At 38.3% G+C, this 27,000-nt stretch overlaps 4 protein-coding genes across 6 annotated transcripts; 2 read left to right on the plus strand and 2 right to left on the minus strand.

The window, feature by feature from the left end:
* The first annotated feature begins 984 nt into the window (after nt 1–984).
* LOC121188154 (immunoglobulin kappa light chain-like) lies at nt 985–5,346 on the plus strand. Its single transcript, XM_041047740.1, has 6 exons — nt 985–1,061; nt 1,243–1,587; nt 1,718–2,068; nt 2,483–2,608; nt 3,294–3,349; nt 3,591–5,346. The coding sequence occupies exons 1-6, from the start codon at nt 1,019–1,021 to the stop codon at nt 3,711–3,713; spliced, it is 1,044 nt and encodes a 347-aa protein (XP_040903674.1). The 5' UTR covers nt 985–1,018; the 3' UTR covers nt 3,714–5,346.
* A 309-nt stretch (nt 5,347–5,655) lies between these two features.
* LOC121188130 (signal-regulatory protein beta-2-like) lies at nt 5,656–8,805 on the minus strand. The gene is made up of 6 exons (XM_041047705.1): nt 8,781–8,805; nt 7,164–7,493; nt 6,536–6,892; nt 6,284–6,415; nt 6,079–6,137; nt 5,656–5,969 (listed from the first exon to the last, which is right to left on the minus strand). The coding sequence occupies exons 1-6, from the start codon at nt 8,803–8,805 to the stop codon at nt 5,838–5,840; spliced, it is 1,035 nt and encodes a 344-aa protein (XP_040903639.1). The 3' UTR covers nt 5,656–5,837.
* Nucleotides 5,656–13,978, minus strand: LOC121188151. Of its 3 annotated transcripts, none has more exons than XM_041047736.1 (7): nt 13,903–13,978; nt 13,444–13,773; nt 12,808–13,164; nt 12,620–12,684; nt 12,348–12,406; nt 12,078–12,239; nt 5,656–5,807 (listed from the first exon to the last, which is right to left on the minus strand). In XM_041047736.1, exons 1-6 carry the CDS (start codon nt 13,943–13,945, stop codon nt 12,116–12,118), a joined length of 978 nt encoding a protein of 325 aa, XP_040903670.1. In that variant the 5' UTR covers nt 13,946–13,978; the 3' UTR covers nt 5,656–5,807; nt 12,078–12,115. The 3 variants fall into 3 exon arrangements, with proteins under 3 accessions (XP_040903670.1, XP_040903668.1, XP_040903669.1); XM_041047734.1 differs by having other exon boundaries at nt 12,553–12,684; XM_041047735.1 differs by having other exon boundaries at nt 12,553–12,684; nt 13,891–13,967.
* A 3,480-nt stretch (nt 13,979–17,458) lies between these two features.
* On the plus strand, nt 17,459–22,310 carry LOC121188149. Its single transcript, XM_041047732.1, has 6 exons — nt 17,459–17,538; nt 17,724–18,068; nt 18,177–18,524; nt 18,784–18,918; nt 19,226–19,290; nt 19,779–22,310. The coding sequence occupies exons 1-6, from the start codon at nt 17,496–17,498 to the stop codon at nt 19,905–19,907; spliced, it is 1,065 nt and encodes a 354-aa protein (XP_040903666.1). The 5' UTR covers nt 17,459–17,495; the 3' UTR covers nt 19,908–22,310.
* Nucleotides 22,311–27,000: the final 4,690 nt, after the last annotated feature.

The following is a 27,000-nucleotide window of genomic DNA, read 5'->3' on the forward strand; positions in this document are numbered from 1 at the left end:
TGATGTAAGAGGTTTTACATGTTCTTGTCCGTACATGTTCAGTGACAAATCAAAATGTTTGTTGTGAGAATGGCTTAAACCTGATTCATCTGGGAACGATCAAAAAACTATCAGGAAGAAGACTACAAAGATTTGGGTTTGCAAGGTTTGTTTGGAAAGTAAAAACACAAGAGAAATACAGGAGTGACAGACTTTGAAACAAAACTGGTGATGCTGGTCAAGTAAACATGAGTTCACTGTCAATGTATCAGGAGAGGTTTGTGTCTTTTTGTGTGGAAACACAGGTAGAAAGAAACATTCAGTTCATTTTCTCAATGTTGTTTGAACAAAATCATAGTCACGCGTTTCCTCAGTATAACTGTGGGTTGATGAAATGACAATGCTTTGTCTTAATGATAAATTGCACATTCAGTGGAGCTCTGTCTCTCTTGGCTCTCTCACACAGATATTTGAATTCTCCACTTCTTGATTTTCGGAGTGGTTTTGGTCACATTTGCCCCGTTGCCCCATAGCTGTCCCTCAAACAGACCACTAGCCACCACTACACACTGAAAATAATTAGATTTGAGTAAAAAAAATGAATGCTCCATAGCACAGCCATCACACATACATGTTAATGACATGTTCAACAGTTTTGTAATGAAAACAGCAAAAGTACAAACATAAATAACAAGATGGACAAACAGTCGAAGTCAGAAAAAAAACTGGCGATGCTGATCATGTACATATGACCTGGAGTTCACAGTTTTGCTGGCGAGCACACAAGCCAACAAAACTGGAAAAATTCAGTCACAAGTAAGTGGTCAGAAGTAGGAAGCATCTGAGAATAATATGAATACGTATACGTCTCTTATCAAATGAAAATAGCTCACAGGTTTGCTAAATGTAAGGAGGAGTTCATTTTCTTCATTTCAGCCAATCACTGATTTCTTCTCTCTAAACCTTGATGATCTTGTGACTAAACCTTCCATTTGGGTGGGAAGACATCAGTAGTGCAAGACATGGGCACTGTACCACAATGATCGGACGACTGGCTGCTGTGATTCTTTTCAGTACAATATGTAAGTGCAGTTCTTAACCAGTGTGAGACAAACAACAATCAAACTATTGTTTGCTCGATGCATACTGTGTACGAAAACAGTAATATATTTTGTAATTCTCTTTTTATGGCAGATATTTTGCATGTTTCACTTATTTTGTTTCCTCGTGTCGTAACTATTTCAGTTTGTTTCTTTTCTTCAGGTCAGATTCAAACTGCAGAGGTTCCTCGCCTGATCCCTTTGACTGAGGTTGAAGTTGGTGATAATGTAACATTTCACTGTTCAGTCTCTGAGAAGGAAGACAAATTCTTTTACTGGTATAAGCAGCCTCCTGGATATATGGTCCAAACAGTTGCTGATGTAATCGTTGGCAAAGTAACAGTCCCTGAAAAATTAAAAAACTCACGATTCACAGTAACAAAAGGGAACAATCAGTATGTTCTCACCATCAGAAATGTCAGCAAAGAGGATGAAGCAGCATACTTCTGTCAAACTGGATCCACGTTTTCACAGACTTTTGTCAATGGCACATTCTTGGCTGTGAAAGGTAAAAAAAAATATCTTAAGCTTTTAGTGTTTGTGTTTATGTCAATGATCAGTACAGTTCACACACAGTTCACAGTTCATTGTGGAAAAGTTTTGACAAGCTTTTTTTTTTTTTCAACTGAATCACACAGATCAGAATCAGCAGAAACACGTATATGTGAAACAAAGTCCAGAGAAAGCATCTGTTCAGCTGGGAGACTCAGTGACTCTGCAGTGTTCACTTCTCTCCAAGAACAACAAAGAAAACAAAGAAAACAAAGTCCAGTGTCCAGGTGAACACAGTGTGCACTGGTTCAGATCTGGATCAGGAGGATTTCACCCAGGCATCATCTACACTCACAGCAAAAGGAGTGAACAGGGAAGAAGCTGTGTCTACAGTTTGTCCAAAACTATGCAGAACTCCTCTGATGCTGGGACTTACTACTGTGCTGTGGTCACATGTGGAGAGATCCTGTTTGGTGAAGGAACTAAAGTGGAGACAGGTACATATTTACAGTTTAGAAACAGAATTTAAATCATAAATGAGTCTTGGATTAATTAATTTAGCCTTGTTAAAATATGTAAATGTAAATAAGGTTAGGGTACTTAATATATTCCACTGAGAAATTGGGACCTAAACCATTAAAAATGAACTAATTCATTCACAATAATCACATAATAATTATTTGTTGATTTTCTAGAAACTTATTTAACTTAGTCCATTTCAAGTTCTATTTATGAATCAGTTTTCATTATTATCTGTCGAGTCTTTAGCCCAGAATTCTCATAAAACAACATTGACTGTACAATCATGTGTATTGACAAAACATTGTTAGTTTTCCATGTGCCATCGTGTTTCCAATAAGAAGTAATCACTACCATGATTTCACATTTATATAACGTTTAATGTATTTTAGGAGTTTTTTCAGGTTCAGGATCAGAGCTGGATCCAGTTGTGATAGTTCTTGGAGTACTGTTGGCCTGCTGTGTGACTGTGATAGCCGTCCTTATTTTATTCATATATCAAAGGAAAGTTTTCAAAGGTAGGTTCCCCATATTCATCTTTTCATTTTTTCATATGAGACACGACTTTAGAGGGCTGAATACAGGAAATTACTTTGCTGTTAAAACAGAGCATGTGCGGTAAGGGTCAGTGTGAGATGATGTTTCCTCAACATTTTGTCCAAAAAAAGGTTGGTTACTTGGAACATTCATCCACACTTCTTTTTTTGGGACAACATATTGTATGTTTGTGTTGTGATTCTACAAGAAAATTACAATGGTGTAAATACTGAAATACTTTACTCATGTAAAACTGTAGCATAAGAAGCACTCTATATCCAGAGTTGTTAGAAGTGAAAGACAATTCGGCTTCAATGACCTGTGGGAGTCTGCTCAGCCTCTTTTATTACTGAGATGTTTATCTCACGATTCTAAACCAGCAATAACTGAATCATTTCATAACCTCACTGTAATATATGTTTTGAATGTAAAATAATATTTTCATCAGTGGGCATGATCAGAGGACTGAAGATGTACTGAGCACATTACAGGTGTGAATGTGTGTGTTTGTTTAACTATGAAGCCACAAACTGAAAATGAGTTGTTTGTTCATCCATCTTGTCACTGAATGAGAGGTTGACAAAAAACACATGATACTATGACATCAGTAACCATATTCATCATGTTATTGCACACTGTGAAGGCTTTGTTGCTTTTTTTTAACAGGAGCTTCCCCTCATCATGGACATGACAAGTCAAATGTGGATCAGTCTAATGATCTGGTAAATATGCTTCCTGGCTCACTGAGGGATAAAAGCTCAGGAATACAGGAAGGATCCAGCCTATGCCTAAGATTTTAGGCATGGTAAAAGAAAGCATATTAAGCTCCCTATTAAATCACAGTAAAACAATCCTACCTCTAGGTTTATACACTAGATTTGATCTTTAACTGGTATTGATGTTACAGCTGTAATCTCTGAAATATTTGTTATGAACACACAAATATTTGTGTATATTTTGCAGGATGGTGATGCTAAGGAAGCAAACTATGCAGCACTGAACTTCTCTACAAGGAGGGTGAAAAGAGAAAAGAAGAAGAGAGAGTTACCAACGGAGTGTGTGTACTCTGATGTTGCAGCACACTAACACAATCAGCAACACCCTTCTCTATAGGCAGAGCAGGGCCTGTGGACCCCTCCCCAAGTACACAAGTAATATATTATTGCCATCTTCCACACCACAATGACAGGAACCAGTTTTTCACAAGGCAGAATGTTTATAGTTGCATCCATTTCCATTGATGGCAATGCATCCAACATTTGTCAAGATATTTCAATGTGGGCCAACGTGGTGGTGATTTTACATTTCACTTGCTATTGGCACCGATAATAGTAACTATTCACATCTTGTCACCAGTTCTTAAAAATGTATGGATGATTACAGTTTATCAGAGTGCATTTTGCCAAAGGGCTTATGTCATCATCTGCCGCTTATCTGGGTCTGGTTCTCTGCCAAACAGTCCACAATGCCCACAGGTGGTGGGCCCGTGGGAGGAGGTGCTACCCGCAAACCCACGACCCCGAGAGATTGAGCCTTGTGCTCTATCAACTGAGCTAACCGGACGTTGTCAAAGGGCTTCTCAATATATACGTTTTTCTGTCCACGCCTACCTCCAACCTTCTCCACATCAGACTTTGCTGTCTTCCTACTCTAACTGTAATACAATCACATAGCAACCAAATAAATGCAAACATCTCTCATTCACAAAACAACAGATACAAACAAACACATCCCACTCATCCATTCATCGACTATCCATACTGCTCATCCTCTTAAGGGTCACAGGGTAAGCTGGAGACAGTCCCAGCTGATACTGGGTGAGAGTCAGGCTACACTGTGAACAGGTCACCAGTCTATCACAGGACTGACACATAGAGACAAACAACCATTCATGCTCACACTCACACCAGTGCACACTTTAGAGCTGCCACTTGACCTAATAGACGCGTCTTTGGACTGTGGGAGGAAACCGCAGTACCTGGCGGAAACCCACGTAGGCATGGGGAGAACATGCAAACTCTACATAGAAAATTTGAGGCTGGCCGATTTGATTCTGGTTGTGAGGCGACAGAGCTAACCACTGCACCACTGTGCCGCCCTCTCAGAAACCAGCTGCATATAAATAAGGTCCCTAATTCACTTTTGCGGTAGTGTGCTCTTTTTGTTGAGAGACGCTGATTGGTGGCATATTTGTTTTTTCCCTGGTTGAATCAAATATGATCAGTGACTGCAAATAATGTTTAGATAAAAACATTTGTCTGGGCTAACAAATACGACATGTACAGTACAAATGCAGTGCTTAACTCTCAGGGAATAAGCAAAATGCATACACTTCCCATCAGGCTTTTAGTTTACTATCTGGTATTAAATAAAGTCTAACTTTATTTGCATAGTAGCATGTGTTTGTTTTTTCCCCTGGAGAAAATGTAAGTAAAATGTTTGCATTGTGAAGTGTTGATGCCAGTGAAAAGGTTAGTGAAATCAGACAAAGGGATTTTGTGTGTTAACAGATCAGAATCTTTTTTAAAGTGCAAATAAGTAAGAAAGATTTTGGAAATGTAAAAATGTTGTAGATGTTTCTACTGTGTGTGTATTGTTTCAGTCACTCACACTTTCTTAAACCAGATGATTCCTGCAATGACTGCAACTTAAAAGTCAAAATAAACATTTTTACATCTGTGCATTTTATATGTAAAGTAAAAGTTTCTTTATTAACAAAGAAAACAACACACAATGACACTCATCAATTCATCTTAGTACAACTGTTTTGCATTATCTCGATACAGAGTTCAGGGTCCTGGGAGGAAGTTAACATGCCTGAAACTACATCACAGATAAAAGAGACAAAGGTAACCCTTTTCACGTCTCTTTCAAAATGAATCTTTGAAATTCAGCTTAGCCAGATGCATCATAAGCCTCTGTGAAAACTTCATAATAAAATGCACAAAAATTGTATGGATGGGATACAAAGTGCTATAAGCTATTACTGAAAACTTAAGACTAAAAAACATTATTGAGTGATTTTGAACAATATGAAAGAAACATATTAACAGAATTTCAAAATTATAAACAAAACATTTTAGAATATCTATAACATAATATTATGTACAGCTGCTTAGATGCCAGTGCTGCTAAAGCAGTATATTTCCCACATTCTGTGCCACACAAAAATGACATTACCATCAATGATCAAATCCAGAGTTTTGATTGTTAATCTTTCACAAAAGCCCTGACGTCAGTGTAGATCGTCTCTTCCTTTGCTGTTGCCTTCCTTCTCCCTGCTTTTTCAGCTGGTCTCCTGCTGAAGTTTGGTGTAGAATAAACTAGAGAGTTCTCATTTCTCTGTGGAAAGAAAGTGCAAAATTTTAAATGAGAGGACAGATTTTAATATATGGAAATATATAAAGCTGCTGATTGCTTTTTTTTGTGGCTACACTTTTGGATTGCTTACCTGCTGACTTTGCTGATTTTCACTGGCTGCTGCAGCATTTGCTTGCAGACCGATGGTAGCTATATTATTAAAAAAGTAAGTAATAATAAAAATTGATTCCCTGGATCTCAGTTTATTGAAGATGAATTATACAGTTTGTCTTATCTTACATTTTATGTTTTAGGAAAGCAGCTTAATAAACCGATGTATGAGTAACTTTTCTTACCTTTGCTAAAGTCACAAGATTTTTTCCTGATGGCATAAACGAGGAAGACTATAACAATCAGACTTACAGCCAAGACAGCACACAACAGAAGGTAAACTGTACTGTCCCTCTGTGAATCACATGTGCTCACATCTGAAACATTAAAGAAATTATTAAAGTTGAGAAAAAGTAATTAATAATTGACAATATTTGATAAAATCAAAATCAAAATCTTGATAATTTCCTCAATATACAGAAATGAGGTGCATTTACCTTCAATGTCCAGTTTTGTTCTATTTCCAAATAATATCTGTCCACATGTGGCCACAGCACAGTAATAAGTCCCAGCATCAGAGGAGCTGACGTTCTTAGAGAAGCTGTAGACACATTTCTGTGGAGAGTGAGCTTCAGGACTCTGTCCACATTGATCACCACTGTTTCCATGAGTATAAATGAAACTGGGATGAGATTCATTTGATCCAGCTCTGAACCAGAACACACTGTGATCTCCTGGACATGTTTTCTTTTCAGGGTCAGAGAGGACTGAACACTGCAGAGTCACTGATTCTCCTGGATGGACCGGAGCCGAGAGAAAGTCTTGAGTGACAGCAGTGATATCAGGTTCCTGTCCTATGAAATCCAAAAGGAAAAATAATAATAACAAAAAATAAAATAATAATAAACATATTTTTCAATGAGGATACATTACAGGAGAGGCATAAAAATTAAAACAATTTATTCATAAACAAAAGACAAGGTCTGGTCAGTTTTAGATGACTTGTGCAAACACAAACCAACTAAATATGCACAAGAAGGCAAATGAAATATAACAACATGAATGATGTATAAGTCTATGATTCTTAAGGCATCTGGAATCTGTTGCTGTTTTTTCTATATTCACCTTTGATTCTCAGAAATATCCCTTTCAGAAATCTCATATTACTTTGTGTCACTTTTATGCAGTAGTAGACTGCAGTGTCGCTGAGCTGCGTGTTGGAAATATGCAGAACAAATTGTCCAGATTCCTGTTTTGCTGTTATGCGATGAGTTTTCTTAACACCATCATAATCATAGGCTAACGTTCCTCCTAATACTTCAGGAAAGGTTCCAGAAACAAGCCTGATCCAAAATAAGTATGTCCAAACCCAAGATGTCTGTCGGTTACAAGTTAGAGTCACATTATCTCCTACATTAACAGTCATTGTTTCAAAGATGTGATCGTCTGTGCATCCTGCAAATAAAATCAAAACAGAGCAATGATAAACAACAGAGATACATTCATATATCATCTCTATATTAATGCAAAAAGATGACAATGTTCTTGAAATATATCTGGAGTAAAGCCAACCTTAATACTTACGCCCAATTGTGAGCACCAGCAGTATATGTATTATAACCAGCATTTTCTGGTGTTACCACCTGAGACAGCAGTTAAATTACACTCTATTATAAGATGGTTCAACTTAATGTAAGTTTATCAAAGGGGCGTGATCAGTTTCAGAGCAACCTGATTGGCCTTTTGTTATGTTGGCGTTTCACTGTAATACCACAGTGGAAATATGACAAACAAACTTTCCAGATTAAGCACGTGAAACAACACCAGCAGCTTTTTTTTCTCATCTCATATTTGGCTCTCATGGTGGGTTCCTTAACTTACTGTACTCTCTTACAGTCGACTCTTGTAAACTCTTACAGTAAACACAGAAGGTCTTTTAGGGGAGCTATTGCAAACTAAATATCTGCTGCGTTTAAGTTTCCTGTGAGGAAAATCCACAACAAAGCATTTAATTGTAAGATTCAACAGACTAAAGCGATGATTTTATAAATTAAAATACAATTCATTCATGGGAACGTTACTATGATAGCTGACAAGATAGCTGGTTTTAAAATTGCAGTGTTAATCATGATTTTGAGATTAGATGGTTCACTGGCAGTGAACATTAGATTGGATGTTAATAGCATACTACAGATTTACTCAATATATACAAAATTCCACTGGAAACTGGACTGTGTTATAGGTGTAACACAGTTTGTAATTTTTTATTCTTTTTAAATTTTTTATTTATTGATTTTTAACATTGTAATTTTGGAGCATTGCTCCTCTTTTGTCATTGGCCTGTTGAATATAGTGATGGACACCAAAATATGATTGTCGACCACTCGGTCAGATGTCTCAGACAGATCCTGGCTGATTCTCCTGGGTTGCTCAGTTAACTGCTGCAGAACTTAAATAAATTTCACTTACTTCACAGAGCTGGGGACAAGTGTCCTTGCAAGGTTAAGCTATTGCTTTGTGCAGTTAACGTCAGTCATAATAGGATTCATATACTACACCAAAAAAGGCATATACTACATCACTGATGTAACTGAAATCTACTCAGCCATTTGTAACAGAGACACCCAGAGAAGGACTGGCCAATCCAGGTGCCCCTCATGATTAGTAATAACCCACCCACTCTGCCTGTCAGTCATCTGTAGTCAAACACATCAACAGGAAGAGCACAGCAGACAGAGTTACGTCCTCCGTACAGCACCTGTTTCATTACTACTCAGCCTGGCAGAAGCCTGTGCCAACATGCATTTGATGAAAGGCAGTACCTGAGCGCTGCCGAGCTTTCACAGAAACTCACCTACGCCATGGGCATCATGGAGTTCATGATATTACTGGGACCCACGTGAACCTGGAGCAATACCCACACATGGAAAACCAAGAGAGAGAGAATACAAATCTGTTTTTTCAGAGAAAGCTTTTTACCTGCATCAACGATAAATGAGCCACCACATGTACAGTTGTACAGTTAAGAAGAGCTCACAGTAAAAGGCACTTTGAGTCCTGCTTTGTACTTTCTGCTGTTTCTGTCTGTGCACACATTCTGTTCACTGACAAACAGATGGAAACTCAAGTACTGTTGTGGTTGGGCTTTCTCTTTCTCTTTCTCTCTCTCTCTCTCTCTCTCTCTCTCTCTCACACACACACACACACACACACACACACACACACAAACACACACACACACACACACACACACAGACACACAGACACACAGACACACACACACACACACACACACACACACACACACACACACACACACACATTGTTGTCGTATATCAGTTGTGAGGACACTCGATAAAATGCATTCCCTAACCCAATGCTAACCTGATCCCTTAAACCTTAACCCTCAAACAGTCATTTTAATGTGTGTCAGAAAGTGAGGGTCGGGCAAAACATCTCTTTCCCAAAATATCCTCACTGCAATGGTTTAAAACTCATACCGGTCCTCACAATGTCTAACCATAGAAGTACACATGCACAGACACACACACACACACACCTGCCAAGTCACACTATGCCTTTACCACTTTCCATTGCATTTCTCTGTGGTTTAGTGTTTTTCATTGGTAGCTGCTGAGGAATGGGGGTGAGGGATACGTTTATGGGCCCACCCAGACCTTTGAGAGCATTTGTGTGTAAGTTTTCGGTCACGTTCTCTTGGCTAAATAAGCTACAATAGAGCGCAATTATAAATTTGAATATTTGCAATCTGACCTAGTAATCGATTTGCAGTAAACTCAAATCTAACACTCAAAATAATGTCCCCAAACCAGTTCAGCCAATAACTGGAGTATAAAAACTGTAAAACTTGGACATTAAAGAAAAAAAAAGCTCAGTTAATTTTGGTTGAAGTTTGCATGCTGTCCTTGTGCTTGCAATGGTTTCCTCTGACAGCTGTAAAAGTGGCCAAGTCAGTTTGAAACTAAATGACATGAAGTGTGTGTCAGTGTGACCTTGAAGGCGTTTGTTTTCCACAGATGGCCTTTTTACAGTGTTCATGTAATTCCTCTTGAAAAATCAATGGCGAACAAATCAATTTACTGTTAGACATATACGATCAAATATGAAAGAATTAGTGGCTAAACTAAAACTAGCTCTCTGAGTGTTCTTGTAGATCTTCCCTGCTTGCAACGTTAACCTCACTACATATCCTGTTGAAGCTCATTGTCAGGTCTGTTCTGAGTAAACAACCTCAGTGGTTGGTCGAAGGGCAAACAAATGGCCCGCCACAGCCTACTTCTGTGAGTGTAGCTGCTACATGGGGCTTTGCTTTCTGTTCTCAAGATAGACGTGCAGAATGACTTTACAAAGAACAGTGGAACTGAGTTACTTCCTAGTTTTCTCTCTATATTTTATACAGTATTTTTATAAATGTCTTATAGAAAGCTTGAATGCAGTAGCAGCAGCACCACTGTCGGCCTTTCTGCTGGCCTCTCTCTCTTTCTCCAAACATGAAGACTCTCAAAAATACAGTGATAACTATTTATTCTTTATTAACCCTCAGGCCCTGGTCCAACTGGAATACTATCTCCCAGTGCACTTCAGTCTTTAACATACCATGGGGTCCATCTTGCACACTGTGAAGACTTTGCTGCTTTTTTTTAACAGGAGCAATGAGCACTTCCTGTCATCTTGGACATGACAAGTCAGATGTGGATGCAAGCATATCTCATACACACAACAACGTATACACACAAACCCATCTCACCCATCCATTCATCAACTATACATACCACTTGTCCTCTTAAGGGTCATGGGGCAGGCTTGAGGCAGGCCCAAGTCGACACTGGGTGAGAGTCGGGCTACACCGTGAACAGGTCACCAGTCTATCACAGGACTGACACATAGAGACAAACAACCATTCATGCTCACATTTAAACCAATGGACACTTCAGAGTTGCCACTTGACCTAATCTGCATGTCTTTGGACTGTGGGAGGAAACCACAGTACCTGGAGGAAACCCACGCAGTCACGGGGAGAACATGCAAACTCCACACAGAAAAACCTCAGCTGGTAGATTTCATCTGTTTGCGAGGCGACAGAGCTAACCACTGCACCACTGTGCCGCCCTCTCAGAAACCAGCTGCCTTGGTGGAAGTGTGCTCTTTTTATTTAGAACATATTTGTCTTATACCTGACTGAATCAAATATGATCAGTGACAGCAAATAAAATTTAGATTATTAAAAAAAAAATGCTAACACATTTATCATGTTACACTGTTTCACTTGTAGGGAATTAGCAAAATGCATACACTTCCCATCAGGCTTTTAGTTCACTTTGTGGTATTAAATTGTTTCAGTTAGTGAATTCAGAAAATGGTATTTTGTGTGTTAACACATAAAAATGTTTTTAAAAGTGAAAATGAGTAAGAAAGAGTAATGGAATGTAAAACTATCATGCCCTTTAAACCTCCTGAGCTCTTACTTTTGAAAATTTGTAGTTGTCTCTACTGTGTTCAGTCAGTCACACTGTCTCAAATGCATTGATTCCTGCAATGACTGCAACTTAAAAGTCAAAATAAACATTTAACATCTGTGCATTTTATATGTAAAGTTTCTTTATTAACAAAGGAAACAACACACAATGACACTCATCAATTCATCTTAGTACAACTGTTTTGCATTATCTTGATACAGAGTTCAGGGTCCTGGGAGGAAGTTAACATGCGTGAAACTACATCACAGATAAAAGAGACAAAGGTAACCCTTCTCATGTCTCTTTCAAAATGAATCTTTGAAATTCAGCTTAGCCAGATGCATCATAAGCCTCTGTGAAAACTTCATAATAAAATGCACAAAAATGTTATGGATGGGATTCAAAGTGTTACAAGCTATTACCGAAAACATACGACTAAAAACATTATTGAGTGATTTTGAACAATGTTAAATAAACACATAAATATAATGGCAAAATTGTGAACAAAAAATTTTAGTATAGTTAGTTTCCCACCTTCTGTGCCACACAAAAATGACATTACCATCAATGATCAAATGCAGAGTTTTGATTGTTAATCTTTCACAAAAGCCCTGACATCAGTGTAGATCGTCTCTTCCTTTGCTGTTGCCTTCCTTCTCCCTGCTTTTCCAGCTGGTCTCCTGCTGAAGATTGCTGTAGAATAAACCAGAGAGTTCTCATTTCTCTGTGGAAAGAAAGCAAAATTTTAAATGAGAGGACAGATTTTAATATATGGAAATATATTAAGCTGCTGATAGCTTTTTTTTTGTGGCTACACCTTTGGATTGCTTACCTGCTGACTTTGCTGATTTTCACTGGCTGCTGCAGCATTTGCTTGCTGACCGATGGTAGCTATATAATTAAAAAAGTAAGTAATAATAAAAATTGATTCCCTGGATCTCAGTTTATTGAAGATGAATTATACAGTTTGTCTTATCTTACATTTTATGTTTTAGGAAAGCAGCTTAATAAACCGATGTATGAGTAACTTTTCTTACCTTTGCTAAAGTCACAAGATTTTTTCCTGATGGCATAAACGAGGAACACTATAACAATCAGACTTACAGCCAAGACAGCACACAACAGAAGGTAAACTGTACTGTCCCTCTGTGAATCACATGTGCTCACATCTGAAACATTAAAGAAAGAAATAATTAAAGTTGAGAAAAAGTCATTAATAATTGACAATATTTGATAAAATAAAAATAAAATCTTGATAATTTCCTCAATATACAGAAATGAGGTGCATTTACCTTCAATGTCCAGTTTTGTTCCATTTCCAAATAATATCTGTCCACATGTGGCCACAGCACAGTAATAAGTCCCAGCATCAGAGGAGCTGACGTTCTTAGAGAAGCTGTAGACACATTTCTGTGGAGAGTGAGCTTCAGGACTCTGTTCACATTGATCACCACTGTTTCCATGAGTATAAATGAAACTGGGATGAGATTCATTTGATCCAGCTCTGAACCAGTACACACTGTGATCTCCTGGACATGCTTTCTTTTCAGGGTCAGAGAGGACTGAACACTGGAGATTCACTGATTCTCCTGGATGGACCGGAGCCGAGAGAAAGTCTTGAGTGACAGCAGTGATATCAGGTTCCTGTCCTATGAAATCCAAAAGGAAAAATAATAATAACAAAAAATAAAATAATAATAAACATATTTTTCAATGAGGATACATTACAGGAGAGGCATAAAAATTACAACAATTTATTCATAAAGAAAAGACAAAGTCTGGTCAGTTTTAGATTAATTGTGCAAACAATTATCAACTAAATATGCACAAGAAAGCAAATAAAATGTACTAAAAATGTTACATGAATGGTTAATAAGTCTTTGATTCTTAAGGCATCTGGAATCTGTTGCTGTTTTTTCTGTATTTACCTTTGATTCTCAGAAATATCCCTTTCAGGAATGTCATGTTCATTTTTGTCACTTTTATGCAGTAGTAGACTGCAGTGTCGCTGAGCTGCGTGTTGGAAATATGCAGAACAAATTGTCCAGGTTCTTGTTTTGCTGTTATGTGATGAGTTTTCTTAACACCATCATAATCAAAGGCAAATGTTCCTCCTAATACTTCAGGAAAGGTTCCAGAAACAAGCCTGATCCAAAATAAGAATGTTGAACGCCAAGATGTCTGTCGGGTACACGTTAGAGTCACATCATCTCCTACATTAACAGTCATTGTTTCAAAGATGTGACCGTCTGTGCATCCTGCAAATAAAATCAAAACAGAGCAATGATAAACAACAGAGATACATTCACATACCATCTCTATATTAATTCAAAAAGATGACAATGTATTTGAAATATATCTGGAGTAAAGCCGACCTTAATACTTACGCCCAATTGTGAGCACCAGCAGTATATGTATTATAACCAGCATTTTCTGGTGTTACCACCTGAGACAGCAGTTAAATTACACTCTATTATAAGATGGTTCAACTTAATGTAAGTTTATCAAAGGGGCGTGATCAGTTTCAGAGCAACCTGATTGGCCTTTTGTTATGTTGGCGTTTCACTGTAATACCACAGTGGAAATATGACAAACAAACTTTCCAGATTAAGCACGTGAAACAACACCAGCAGCTTTTTTTTCTCATCTCATATTTGGCTCTCATGGTGGGTTCCTTAACTTACTGTACTCTCTTGCAGGCGACTCTTGTAGACTCTTACAGTAAACACAGAAGATCCTTTAGGGGAGCTATTGCAAACTAAATATCTTCTGTGTTTAAGTTTCCTGTGAGGAAAATCCACAACAAAGCATTTAATTGTAAGATGCAACAGACTAAAGCGATGATTTTATAAATTAAAATACAATTCATTCATGGGAACGTTACTATGATTAAGATCAGGTAACTAAAACACTTAGCTAAGGTTAGGAAAAGATGAATGATATGGTTTTAAAATTGCAGTGTTAATCACTATTCTGAGATCAGATGGTTCACTGGCAGTGAACATTAGAACTGGATCTAAATAGCATATTACAGATTTACTCAATATGTACAAAATTCCACTGGAAAATGGACTGTGTTATAGGTGTAATGCACTTTGAAATTTTTTATTCTATTTAATTTTTTTATTTATTGATTTTTAACATTGTAATTTTTGAGCATTGTTCCTCTTTTGGCATTGGCCTGTTGAATATAGTGATGGACACCAAAATATGATTGTCGACCACTCAGCCAGATGTCTCAGACAGATCCTGGCTGAGACATCTGGTATATGCTCAGTTAACTGCTGCAGAACTTAAATAAATTTCACTTACTTCACAGAGCTGGGGACAAGTGTCCTTGCAAGGCTGAGGTATTACTTTGTGCAGTTAACGTCAGTCATAACAGGATTCATATACTACATGAAAACAGGCAGAGAGTAATTGGATTTGATTCATTCATGTATAATAGTTTGTTTAGATGCATCAACCCTCACAACAGTAACATACAGTCTCAGAATTATGTTTAATATCTGAGTTTAAGATCACAGGTAAAATGTCATCTGCTCTGTCGTTACATCACTGATGTAACTGAAATCTACTCAGCCATCTGTAACAGAGAAACCCAGAGAAGGACTGGCCAATCCAGGTGCCCCTCGTGATTAGTAATAACCCACCCACTCTGCCTGTCAGTCATCTGTAGTCAAACAAATCAACAGGAAGAGCACAGCAGACAGAGTTACGTCCTCCGTACAGCACCTGTTTCATTACTACTCAGCCTGGCAGAAGCCTGTGCCAACATGCATTCGATGAAAGGCAGTACCTGAGCGCTGCCGAGCTTTCACGGAAACTCACCTACGCTATGGGCATCATGGAGTTCATGATATTACTGGGACCCATGTGAACCTGGAGCAATACCCACACATGGAAAACCAAGAGAAAGAATACAAATGTTTTTTCAGAGAAAGCTTTTTACCTGCATCAATGATAAATGAGCCACCACATGTACAGTTGTACAGTTAAGAAGAGCTCACAGTAAAAGGCACTTTGAGTCCTGCTTTGTACTTTCTGCTGTTTCTGTCTGTGCACACAGTCTGTTCACTGACAAACAGATGGAAACTCAAGTACTGTTGTGGTTGGGCTTTCTCTTTCTCTCTCTCTCACACACACACACACACAGACACACACACACACACACACACACACACACACACACACACACACACACACACACACACACACATTCTTGTCGTATATCACTTGTGAGGACACTCATTGACCCTAACCAAAACACAATGCAAAACAGTCATTTTAATGTGTGTCAGAAAGTGAGGGTCGGGCAAAACGTTGTCTCTTTCCCAAAATGTCCTCACTGCAATGGTTTAAAACTCATACCGGTCCTCACAATGTCTAACCATACAAGTACACACACACACCTGCCAAGTCACACTATGCCTTTACCACTTTCCATTGCATTTCTCTGTGGTTTAGTGTTTTTCAATGGTAGCTGCTGAGGAATGGGGGTGAGGGATATGTTTATGGGCCCACCCAGACCTTTGAGAGCATTTGTATGAAAGTTTTGGGTCACATTCTCTTGGCTAAATAAGCTACAATAGAGAGCAATTATAAATTTGAATATTCTTGGAAAATAAGTTAACCAATGTAGAATCTGACCTTCTATCAGAGATCGATTTGCAGTAAACTAAAATCTAACACTCAAGACAATGTCCCCAAACCAGTTCAGCCAATAACTGGAGTATAAAAACTGTAAAACTTGGACATTAAAGAAAAAAAAAAGCTCAGTTAATTTTGGTTGAAGTTTGCATGCTGTCCTTGTGCTTGCAATGGTTTCCTCTGACAGTTGTAAAAGTGGCCAAGTCAGTTTGAAACTAGATAATATGAGGTGTGTATTAGTGTGACCTTGAAGGCATTTGTCTGAAATCAGTGGTGAACGAATCAATCGATTTACTGTTAGACATATACAATCAAATATGAAAGAATTAGTGGCTAAACTAAAACTAGCTCTCTGAGTGTTCTTGTAGATCTTCCCTGCTTGCAACGTTAACCTCACTACATATCCTGTTGAAGCTCATTGTCAGGTCTGTTCTGAGTAAACAACCTCAGTGGTTGGTCGAAGGGCAAACAAATGGCCCGCCACAGCCTACTTCTGTGAGTGTAGCTGCTACATGGGGCTTTGCTTTCTGTTCTCGAGACAGACGTGCAGAATGACTTTACAAAGAACAGTGGAACTACAAAGGCAGAGGAACAGAGTTACTTCCTAGTTTTCTCTCTATATTTTATACAGTATTTGTCTTATAGAAAGCGTGAATGCAGTAGCAACATATAGCTCCTTACACGTGTGCTTCCATATGTCTTTCCACAGTTCACTGTCAAAACCACTGTCGGCCTTTCTGCTGGCCTCTCTCTCTCTGTCCAAACATGAAGACTCTCAAAAATACAGTAATAACTATTTGTTCTCCAATTCCCAAATATTTTGACAACCCTCAGGCCCTGGTCCTGGTCCAAAACAACATACCATGGGGTCCAAAGGTCTGAGACTACTTTCAAGTGACCTCACTGTCAGAATAGTCATTAAAGTATGGCACGTTATCACGTTCCATGTCAGCAGCTAAAATTCTAGACACAGAAATACATGGATTTTTTAATGTTAGTCCCGACTCTTTTTTCTTAATTTTGCACTTATTTCAATAAAACAGAATTGTTTAAAAGCCTCTATCGCTCCAGCGCTAAACAAGGCTAGCCACAAAAACTAGAGATTTCAGACGTGACGTAAAAATACTAAAAAAAATAACAGAGTACGTAAATAATGTTTGCGTGGTTGCTAAATTTGGGAGGGTGGGGTGGGGTTGGGGATGGGGGTACATTTCCTATGCTTCAGCCAATCAGTATGTTTCTTTCTTTGTAAACCTCGATGATCTTGTGACTAAACCTTCCATTTAGGTAGGAAGACATTGGTTGTGCAAGAGAAGGGTGCTATACCACAATGATCGGAAGGCTGACTGCTTTGATTCTTCTTAGTACAGTGTGTAAGTGCACAACTTATTTAGTCTGCTACTAAGTAAGTGCTACTATTATGTATATAGTGTAAGAAAACAGCAACATATATTAGGCGAGGCCCTGTAATAATGATTTTGTGGCAAATAATTTGCTTTCTTCATTGATTCTGTCTTGTCGAGGTTTAACTTTGTTATTGTTTGTCTCTCTTCTTCAGCTCTGGTTCAAACTGCAGAGGTTCCTCGCCTGATCTCTTTGACTGAGGTTGAACTTGGTGACAGTGTTACTTTGATTTGTCCAGGCTCTGCCACTCAGGGCAAATTCTTTCAATGGTATAAGCAGTCTCTTGGACACATAGCACAGAAAGTTGCTTCAGGAGTACCTAGTGGAGTAACAGTCGCTGAACAATTTAAAGACTCACGTTTCACAGTAACAAATGGGGATGATCAGTCTCTTCTCACCATCAGAAATGTCAGCAAAGAGGATGAAGCAACATACTTTTGTCATTCTGGAAACATGTATTCATACACCTATCACAATGGCACATTCTTGGCTGTGAACGGTAAAATATCTTATGCTTTCAATGTTTGTGTTTATGTCAGTGATCGGTACATTTTTAAGTCACACAGTTTGGATCTTTGACGCCTTAATTTTTTACTGAATCACACAGATCATAAAAATCAGCGGAAACAGAACTATGTGAAACAAAGTCCGGAGAAAGCATCTGTTCAGCTGGGAGACTCAGTGACTCTGCAGTGTTCACTTCTCTCCAAGAACAAAGAAAACAGAGTCCAGTGTCCAGGTGAACACAGTGTGCACTGGTTCAGATCTGGATCAGGAGGATTTCATCCAGGCATCATCTACACTCACAGCAGCAAGAGAGATGAACAAGAGGGAAGAAGCTGCGTCTACAGTTTGTCCAAAACTATGCAGAATTCCTCTGATGCTGGGACTTACTACTGTGCTGTGGTCACATGTGGAGAGATCCTGTTTGGTGAAGGAACTAAAGTGGAGACAGGTACGTATTTACAGTTGAATTAAAATCATATATGCAACTTGATTAATTTATATTGGTTTAAATATATTACATAAAGGCTGTTTTCATTTAAATTAAAGAGAGCAACTTAGTGTTGATCAAAACACGAAGCAATTCACATAATGATCCCAGTGTGTACAAGTTGACAAAATGTCATTACGTTTCAAAATGCCACAGTATTGCCAATTAAAAATGAGCACTCCCAAGAGTCCATAATAAAATAATTTTTAATGTTTCTAAGGAACTTCTTCAGATTCAGGATCAGAGGTGAAGCCAGTTGTTTTTGTGCTTGGGGGACTGTTGGCCTGCTGTCTGACTGTGATAGTCTTCCTTATTTGCTGTGTGTATCAGAGTAAAGCATGCAAACATTGCAAAGGTAGGTTGATCATACATATATCATATAGCTCTTCTACTTAATTATGCTTCCTTTGGTTTTACTTCTCATTTCAATTAAACTTTATGAGACACAACGATAAAAATCCAAAAATGCATATCTGTTAATGTAAAAAGATGTGGGCTTGTGTATTAGAGGGTTGGCAATTTAAGTCATGGAAAACATTGGAACTTGTTGGGAGTGTGTTCCAGCAAAATAGTAACTTGTGGAAAGAAGGGATGGTTAGAACTTCAATAGCCAATCAGGTGCTAAAGTGGAAAGAAAAACTGTATCTTACTTTTTTCAACAGGAACAATGAGTGCTTCCCATCACAGTGGACATGACAGGTCAACCATGGATCGATCAAATCATTTGGTAAATATACTTTAAACTTGTCACATGTTGACCAAACCCACAAGGAATTATCACCGAACTGTGGAGTTACTCTTTACAGTGTCACAGCTTGACTGTTTTGGTTCACTCTCACTTCATCTGTGTCGGCTGCAGATGGTAGTTATCGTCCGTGAAAAAGATATGATAAACCGAATGAACACAACTTGCCCAGCAGCAAACAGCAAGCTGGCAACTAGCCAAAGAGTCAAATATTTTGCCAAAGAGTTGATGAAAGTTAAAGCAGATCTAAAAGGAGAGTGGACATTGAACAGAAACATGACTCCATATGAATGCAATACTGCTCCTGGTATGTAAATGTCTAAGTAATTAAGCCACAATTTTGGTCAGAGACACTTAAGACAAGGTATTGACTGTTTATAACGTCCCCTTCTAACAGCATGGCCTTGATGATTCAGTCGTAACCTCAAAAATATTAGTCGTTAACACAGTTGGTATGTTTTTATTTGCAGGATGGTAAAGCAGAGGAGGTGAACTATGCCGCACTGAATTTCTCTGCAAGGAAAGCAAAAAGACTGAAGACGAGAGAGTCTCCACAGGAGTGTCTGTACTCTGCTGTGGTGTACCAGCCCTCTTCATAGGCATCGCTGGACCTGTACACCATGCAACAAAAATCTCATTGGTATTTTCAAGTATTTTGACTTTGCCTGAACACAGCCTTAAGGCCTGGTCACACCAGGATTCAAAGGAATTAGGAATTGGGGTTAGGGCATCCATTCATCAGTTACCATTGTCAGCATGGTAATCTTTGCACTGTGATGTTCATTTTTTTAAATTTTATTTTATGTTCATTCGTATTTGCATTTTTTTTGTATTTTGTATTTGCATGTGTTTTACACAAGCAGCTATAATTGTTTATAGTGATACTGCCTGAAAACAAATTTTTCCTGTCATGCACGATGCATGACAGGAAAACTTTATTCCCTTATACAGGTGTTGATGATACACTATATTCAACATAACTAGTTGAATCTTTACAGTTTTCACTGACTTAATTTTTCGCTGGAATTGACCAAATGGCTAATCCAACCCAAAATCCTTGGCAGCATCATAGATCTTTTCTCCCTCTGCTGCTTTTGCACCACTCTTTCCACCTCTGCCACTTTTCATCATGGTAAAGATGACAGTTGAATAAACCCATGCATCCTCATCTCTCTGGCAAAATGAATGGCAAATTGTGTGAGACAACTATTATGGTAAATGATTTTAAAATAAAAATGGGACCTAACTCTTTGTTTGAAGGTCAATCTTACCCTTAAACTCCTTTAATGCAGATTTTTCTGTCCACCAGCAGTTGCAGTGCCTGTTAAACAAACAATGAGAACTGCATTATAAAACAGTAGTAATACATTTTAGCAAAAAGAAATCAAATTTCACTGTTAATAATTGGATTGGAATGGAAATTAATAATTAGTAAAGGTGTAGTAAAGTATAATTTATCATGGTGTTAATAATTGATAGAAATTATGTGTCGTTTATCTTAATGGATTCTACCTGATTTTCAATAGAACACATGATTATGCTAATTTCATCACTGTGTAGAAATGTTCAGCAGTTACCTTCAGTGTCCAGTTTGGTTTCATTTCCAAATAACACCTCCGCACCTGAGGCCACAGAACAGAAATAAGTCCCAGCATCAGAGATGATATTTTTGGAGCAGCTGTAGACACATTTCTGTACAGAGTGAGCTCTCTCACATTCAGCTCTAGTTTCTCCATGAGCACAAAATAAACTGGGATGAGATTCATCTGATCTGGCTTTGACCCAGTGAACACTGTGATTTTGTGGACATGTTTTCTTCTGGGGGTCAGAGAGGACTAAACAGTGGAGAGTCACTGAGTCTCCTGGATGGGCTGCAGTGATTTCTGGTTCTGGTCCTGGAAATTTAAAAAATAAGAAGTCCCAAAGTTCAAACATTCATTTTAAAACCTGCGTTTATATTGTTTAAAATGAAACTTTTTTCTTTTTTGTTACTTTTATAAAAAATTAATCTTTGTTTGTTGAGCTTCAAACTTCCAATATTAAGTACCAGTAAAGAAAAAGTATGAAAATTACAGTAGAATTTAAATAAAAAATTTTAAGTACTCTAAAAAAAATTGCTTTTTTTCAGTTTTTACCTTTAACTCTGCAACACGAACAGCCTTGGTCTCAAAGATCTGTTCGCCTGCGCATCCTGAAAAGACATCAAACAGAGCAGTGATTAACAACAGACATAAATCTAATGTATGCTCTCAGTATTGTAAGAAAATCACAATATACTTGCAACACATCTTGAGTAAAATGGACCTTTCTACACATACAGTACTTACGCCCCATTCTGAGCATCGGTAGCATGTAAAATATGATCTGCATTTTTGGTTTTTCCACCTGAGACCTGTGTTGGTGTTTCAATATCCTACCACAGCGGATCTCATATCAGCCATCTCTCCAACCTAAACACATGAAACAACACCAACAGTGAGTTTTTCTTTCATGTTTCATAGTAGGCGTGAACGGTGTCTCTCTATGATAAACATCAACAATAGCAAAAGCAGTGTTGGTGTGCATGTGTTGAAGAGCAGGTGCTATTTTTTGCTGAGTGTCATGCGGTTTGGCATGACACAATATATTTTACACGTGTCATTATTCCCTCTATAGATTAGTTAATATTAATGATACTAAACCAACATTATTTTCCAATTGGATTCTGGAAAAGCCAGAACGACACTGAATTATACAGTACTGCACAAAAGGTCTGGAAATTTAGATGTTTGGATCCATTGTGGAGTTCCATCAGGGAAGTGTCTCAATCAGTCCCAAATTCACTCTGCAGCATGACAATGATGCCAAACATACAGCGAGCCAGAAACTAAACATTAGGGTTCATCACTGCATTTTAATTACAGCCAAATGTAAATAGTGAAGTCTTAGGGTGACCCTGTAACTCTGTGGCTTAAGCATGGCTCTTACATGGTTGGGACTGGGATGGATTTGATTTCCAGTGAGTTACAAATGCCAAACAATTTTGAGTCTGAATACTTATTTGTTTGGATTAAAGCATCAACTATTACAACCTGAAAATTCAGTAGTTACATTATGATTATGTGTATTGAGACTTTACAGCACTGGACAAAGCAAAAATAATTCTGTTCTCGCTTAATTTCACTGCCATCTTCTGGTGAAAACTAGATAAACAGCAGATGAACACGTGTAACTGCTCTTTTTTTGCTCACTGCCTGCTGTAATATACTTAGAAATATGTTTCTTGTGAAAGTTTAAAATCCAACAACCAGGTCAGTATTCGCTGACAAAACGAATTTGAATCATCTGATAAGTGTAAATGAAATCAATAAACAGAGATTGCCACGCTGAATCAGAGAGGAAGCCAGTGCAGCCATCTTAAATACGCTAGGACGGATTCACACATGCCACATCGTCAGTGGTGACCCTGCCTACTCCAGCTGTCAGTCATCTGTGGCAAAAAAAAAAAAAAAAAGCCAGAAGAGTGAACAGACAGTGGGGGAGGGCTTTTACAACATGTTAACACATGAATTTCAGATATTCACCTAACATGCCTTTTGGAAAGAGGACGATGTCCCATTCCACAAATTAAGAACTTTAGACCTCATTATTATGAGCCAACATTTTACTCACTATGCCACCGTGGCAACAGTCTTAAAAATTAAATTGTTTGTTTGCAGTAGCTAAAGGAACCAAGGTGACTGCAGTGGTGCAATGTGATGTTTGTCACTTTAGTGTTCCCGAGGGGAGATAAAATAAGCATCTCACAGTTTAATGTAATCCAGTACAATACACCCCAATACATCTATATGCAAAGTACTGTACAGTTAAATATACAGGGAGTGAACATGGGGAAAGAAACAATTGTAAAATCTAATGCAAAGTAAGAGCCCTGTGAATAATACATTTGTATACTGCCCTGCCTTTCTCTTTCTGTGTATGCGTGCGCACACAGACACACACTTTCAGTCACCACTGAAAAACAAAATGATGCATGGAAAGTTAAGTGTTGTTGTGGTTAGACTGCCAAATTTCGGTTTGCAGTAATACAAACTCACACTTAGTCAGTGATATAGTAGTTTATTTGTGCATTATCACTCAGTTAGTGTTTTCAGTGCACTGTTTTTCTTTTGTCTGTGGTTGTTGCTGGATGACAGATGGGGAATTGCATCCAGTTGATCTCTAGGGTCCAACCTAGATCTTTGTGTCCAAAGCAAGGGTTTGACCTACTTCTTTTTTATCATAACTCTAAAGCAAACTTTGCAAGCTGAGTGCATCAGCCAATAAAAAATGAACAGTATATACATGTTTTAAATGCACTACTGCAAAATCATGATCGTGACTTACTTTTCGTGCATTCGTTCTCAGAGGCACATGATGTACCTGCAGGGCAAATGGAAACATTGCAGACCACATTACCACAGTGTGTGGTGGACCTGGTTGACTCAAAAGTCACTTCTACTCCTTCACCTCCTATAAGGTCAGATAGGCTGACAGGGGGTTACCACCCAAAAATTTGTACTGTGCAAGAACAGATCTCTGTCGCCCCTGTACACTATAAATAAGCAGAAACCGTATATTGGTTAAAAATTAAACTAGCTGTTTGATGCCTGTTGGAGCACTTTCCGTCCTGTAGCTCTAACCTCACTATATATCCTGTCAGGCCTCTTCTGAGTAAACAGTTTCAGTGGTTGGTCAAAGGCAGAGAGATGGCCCACCACAGCTTATGTCTGTCAGTGTAGCTGTTGCGTGTGGCTTTGCTTGTTTATTTTGATGCAAACTGCCTTTACAAAGTGTTGCGAAACTAGAGAGACTCTTAAGACTGGAATTATTTTTCTTTGCAGACAGAAATATTTCTCTGGATCAGTGCAAAGTGTAACCATGTCCTTCAGAGTCTCACTAAGGAGCTGATGCACAAGCCTCTCAAATCTCAACAATGTTTTGTATTGGGCCTGTGTGAAGAAAGCTTCCTAGCTGATCATACGCCTGTAGGGGCATGGGTTTGAAACAGAAAGTAAAAAACAAAACCCCACAAACATTATTATCATTCCTTAACATTACTTCCAGTATCTGTTTTGGCTGTATATGCTCATGGATCAACAATGCAGGTAAAACAATGCATGTTTTAATGGTTTAGAGATTTACTCAGGTTACGTTTGCCTGATTATCTGCAGAAAGGCTTGGTAGCCTTGTTAAAGGACACATTTGCCATTGGCCAGCTTGCCTAGATTATTAAAATGGAGCCATCTTAGAACAGACTGGAAACGGGGAAACATTTAGCCCGTCTGTTTTCAGCCATTAAAGATGTGTCTACAGCACCTTTAAAGCCCACTAACTAAATTTTTTTTGCCCTTTTTGTTTTAATCCTTTTGTTGTTTGTGGTTTTATATGGAGGGGCCTGCGAAAACTATTTCTTGACAAACAACAGTGTTTTGTGCCGTGTTTCCACAAGTTGCCTAGAAACGACACAGCAACAAGAGTTCAGGAAGTTAGTACACCCACTTGTTGCATGTCAGGAAAATAATTACTATACATAACTCTATGGTGGCTGACAAGGGGCAAACATGCTGGAAAGGCCCAAAACATTTCCATTACGAGACGTGCTGCAAATTCAGAAACAATGCCAATTCAAAAGTACATACAAAAACACAGAACATACAACAATGCAAATGTGCTGCAAATGAAAACGTGTTGCAGGAAGCCAAAACAAATACATTAACAACAAACAAGCTGCAAATATTGATGCGATGCAAAACCAGAAACACACAGACCTCAAAAACAAATGCAACAGAGAAAAAAAAAGCTGCAACTGGGAGACAGGGATCAGACGAGAAAGTACGTGGGATTCTTCCCATGGACTAAACAGGCAACATAAAAAGTTGGACTTTGCCTTTACTCCATCTTTCTTCTGTTACAATGTGCAACTGCATGAAAAGAACCGACCACAGATGAACTCTGCACCATGTAAGCGCAGATTCCTGGTTTCTGTGTATCGGATGCAAAAGATAGATGGGTGGTGACTGAATGAATACATTTGGTGTTTAAGCAGAAACCATTATTCCTTAAAAGTATCTTTTTTAGACAATAATTTAGACTATAAAAACACACAAGTGAAACACACAACTAAAGCCACTAGTCAAACTAAAATAAGCCTCTTATAGCTCTTTGTTCTCACACCTCTAACCTCACTACATATCCTGTTGAAGCACACAGTCTCTTCTGAGTAAAAAGCCTTGATGCTTGGTCAAAGGTGGAGAAATGGCCCACCACACCACCCATCAGTGCAGCTGCTACTTAGTCATTTCATTCTTTGAATGGAAATTGTCTTCACTGTGAGTGCTGGGAAAGTCGAAAAACAGGTCTTTCTGCTTTCACACTCACAGTCAATCTTCTCAAGCACAATTATTCAAACAATCCTGAAAGAATATGTGAAAGAAACAAAAAGCGTACTCTTTCTTTGTTACCGTTCATCTGTAGTTGGGGGAAAAATATAGATTGTCCATAGTACAGACACTGTAGGTGTGTCGTTCTGCTATCCCTTCATCTTTCTGCGCCTTTCCTTCACTTCAAACAAGCTGTTTAACCATTAGGAAAACTATTTATAATCTAAACCCCAAATAATCTTCCAGGGAAGCCCTTTAATTAAAGAAATAACCAACAGGATGTGTGGGATTTTAAAGTACAAATCTGCCATGTCTATAGTGTTTATATGGAGAAATTACAGACATTGCCTACCATTCTCATCAACCAAATCAAACTGCACACTGACATCTGATTTCTCTTAAACCCCTGATTACATTTTTACAGTGTGGTAAAGCATGGTTAAGGTCAGACAGGTCATGGTTAAAATCATGTCTACATTACAGAACAAATAGGCTAAAGAGTCTCAGACTTTTTCCCCTCAGGAGTTGGTAGAGACCAAAAACAGAGCAAAAAGAGATATTGGACTTATTGGATTTATCAGGTGGCCAGAATCATGACTCCAAATGAACGATAATGTTGCTCTGTAACTGGTAGGTGTGTGAGTAAGCAAATGTTGTGTGATACAACAAGTTCACCATATCAACGTAAACTGCAGGCTTACTCTTAGATGGGGGGCAGGTCTCTCTGTGGGGACACAGAGCCATTGCAGGTTTGCTGATGCTATCGTGCTGAACTTTATTTCATTAAAATTCAGCTGTGATCCTTTTTTTTTGTGGCTTCCCCTTCCCCATGAATGACGATTAAAACCGTAGCCAGGGAGGAGGCATGCCAGAAAGTTCAACTGCTTTAAACCAACCAAGATACATATTTAACATACTTCATCCAGCAGAATTGTCCAACGTGACATGACATGACGACATGACAACATGACATCTGAGCTGGCTATAGCTGCAAAACTGTTTGTCCTTGCCCTTGTGTGAGTTTACTTTGTACGTTCTGTTCTTGTTAAGTGATGGAGTTAAACCACATTAACATTATCATTACATCTTAACTATTAAAAACTGGGGCTCACAGACTGAAAAACCAAAAGACCGAACTTTAGTACCTGAAGTTTAGTTACAATTAACAAAATTGTTTGCAAACATTAACTCATCTAACAGTAGAAAGCAACAATTAACAGAACATGTAGAGTTGAAAATGGATCGTGCATTTGCTTAATTCAGGAGGAAGTGCATTTTCAGCCTTTCAGCC

Source organism: Toxotes jaculatrix, chromosome 10 (assembly GCF_017976425.1).
Source record: "Toxotes jaculatrix isolate fToxJac2 chromosome 10, fToxJac2.pri, whole genome shotgun sequence".
NCBI lineage: Eukaryota > Metazoa > Chordata > Actinopteri > Toxotidae > Toxotes > Toxotes jaculatrix.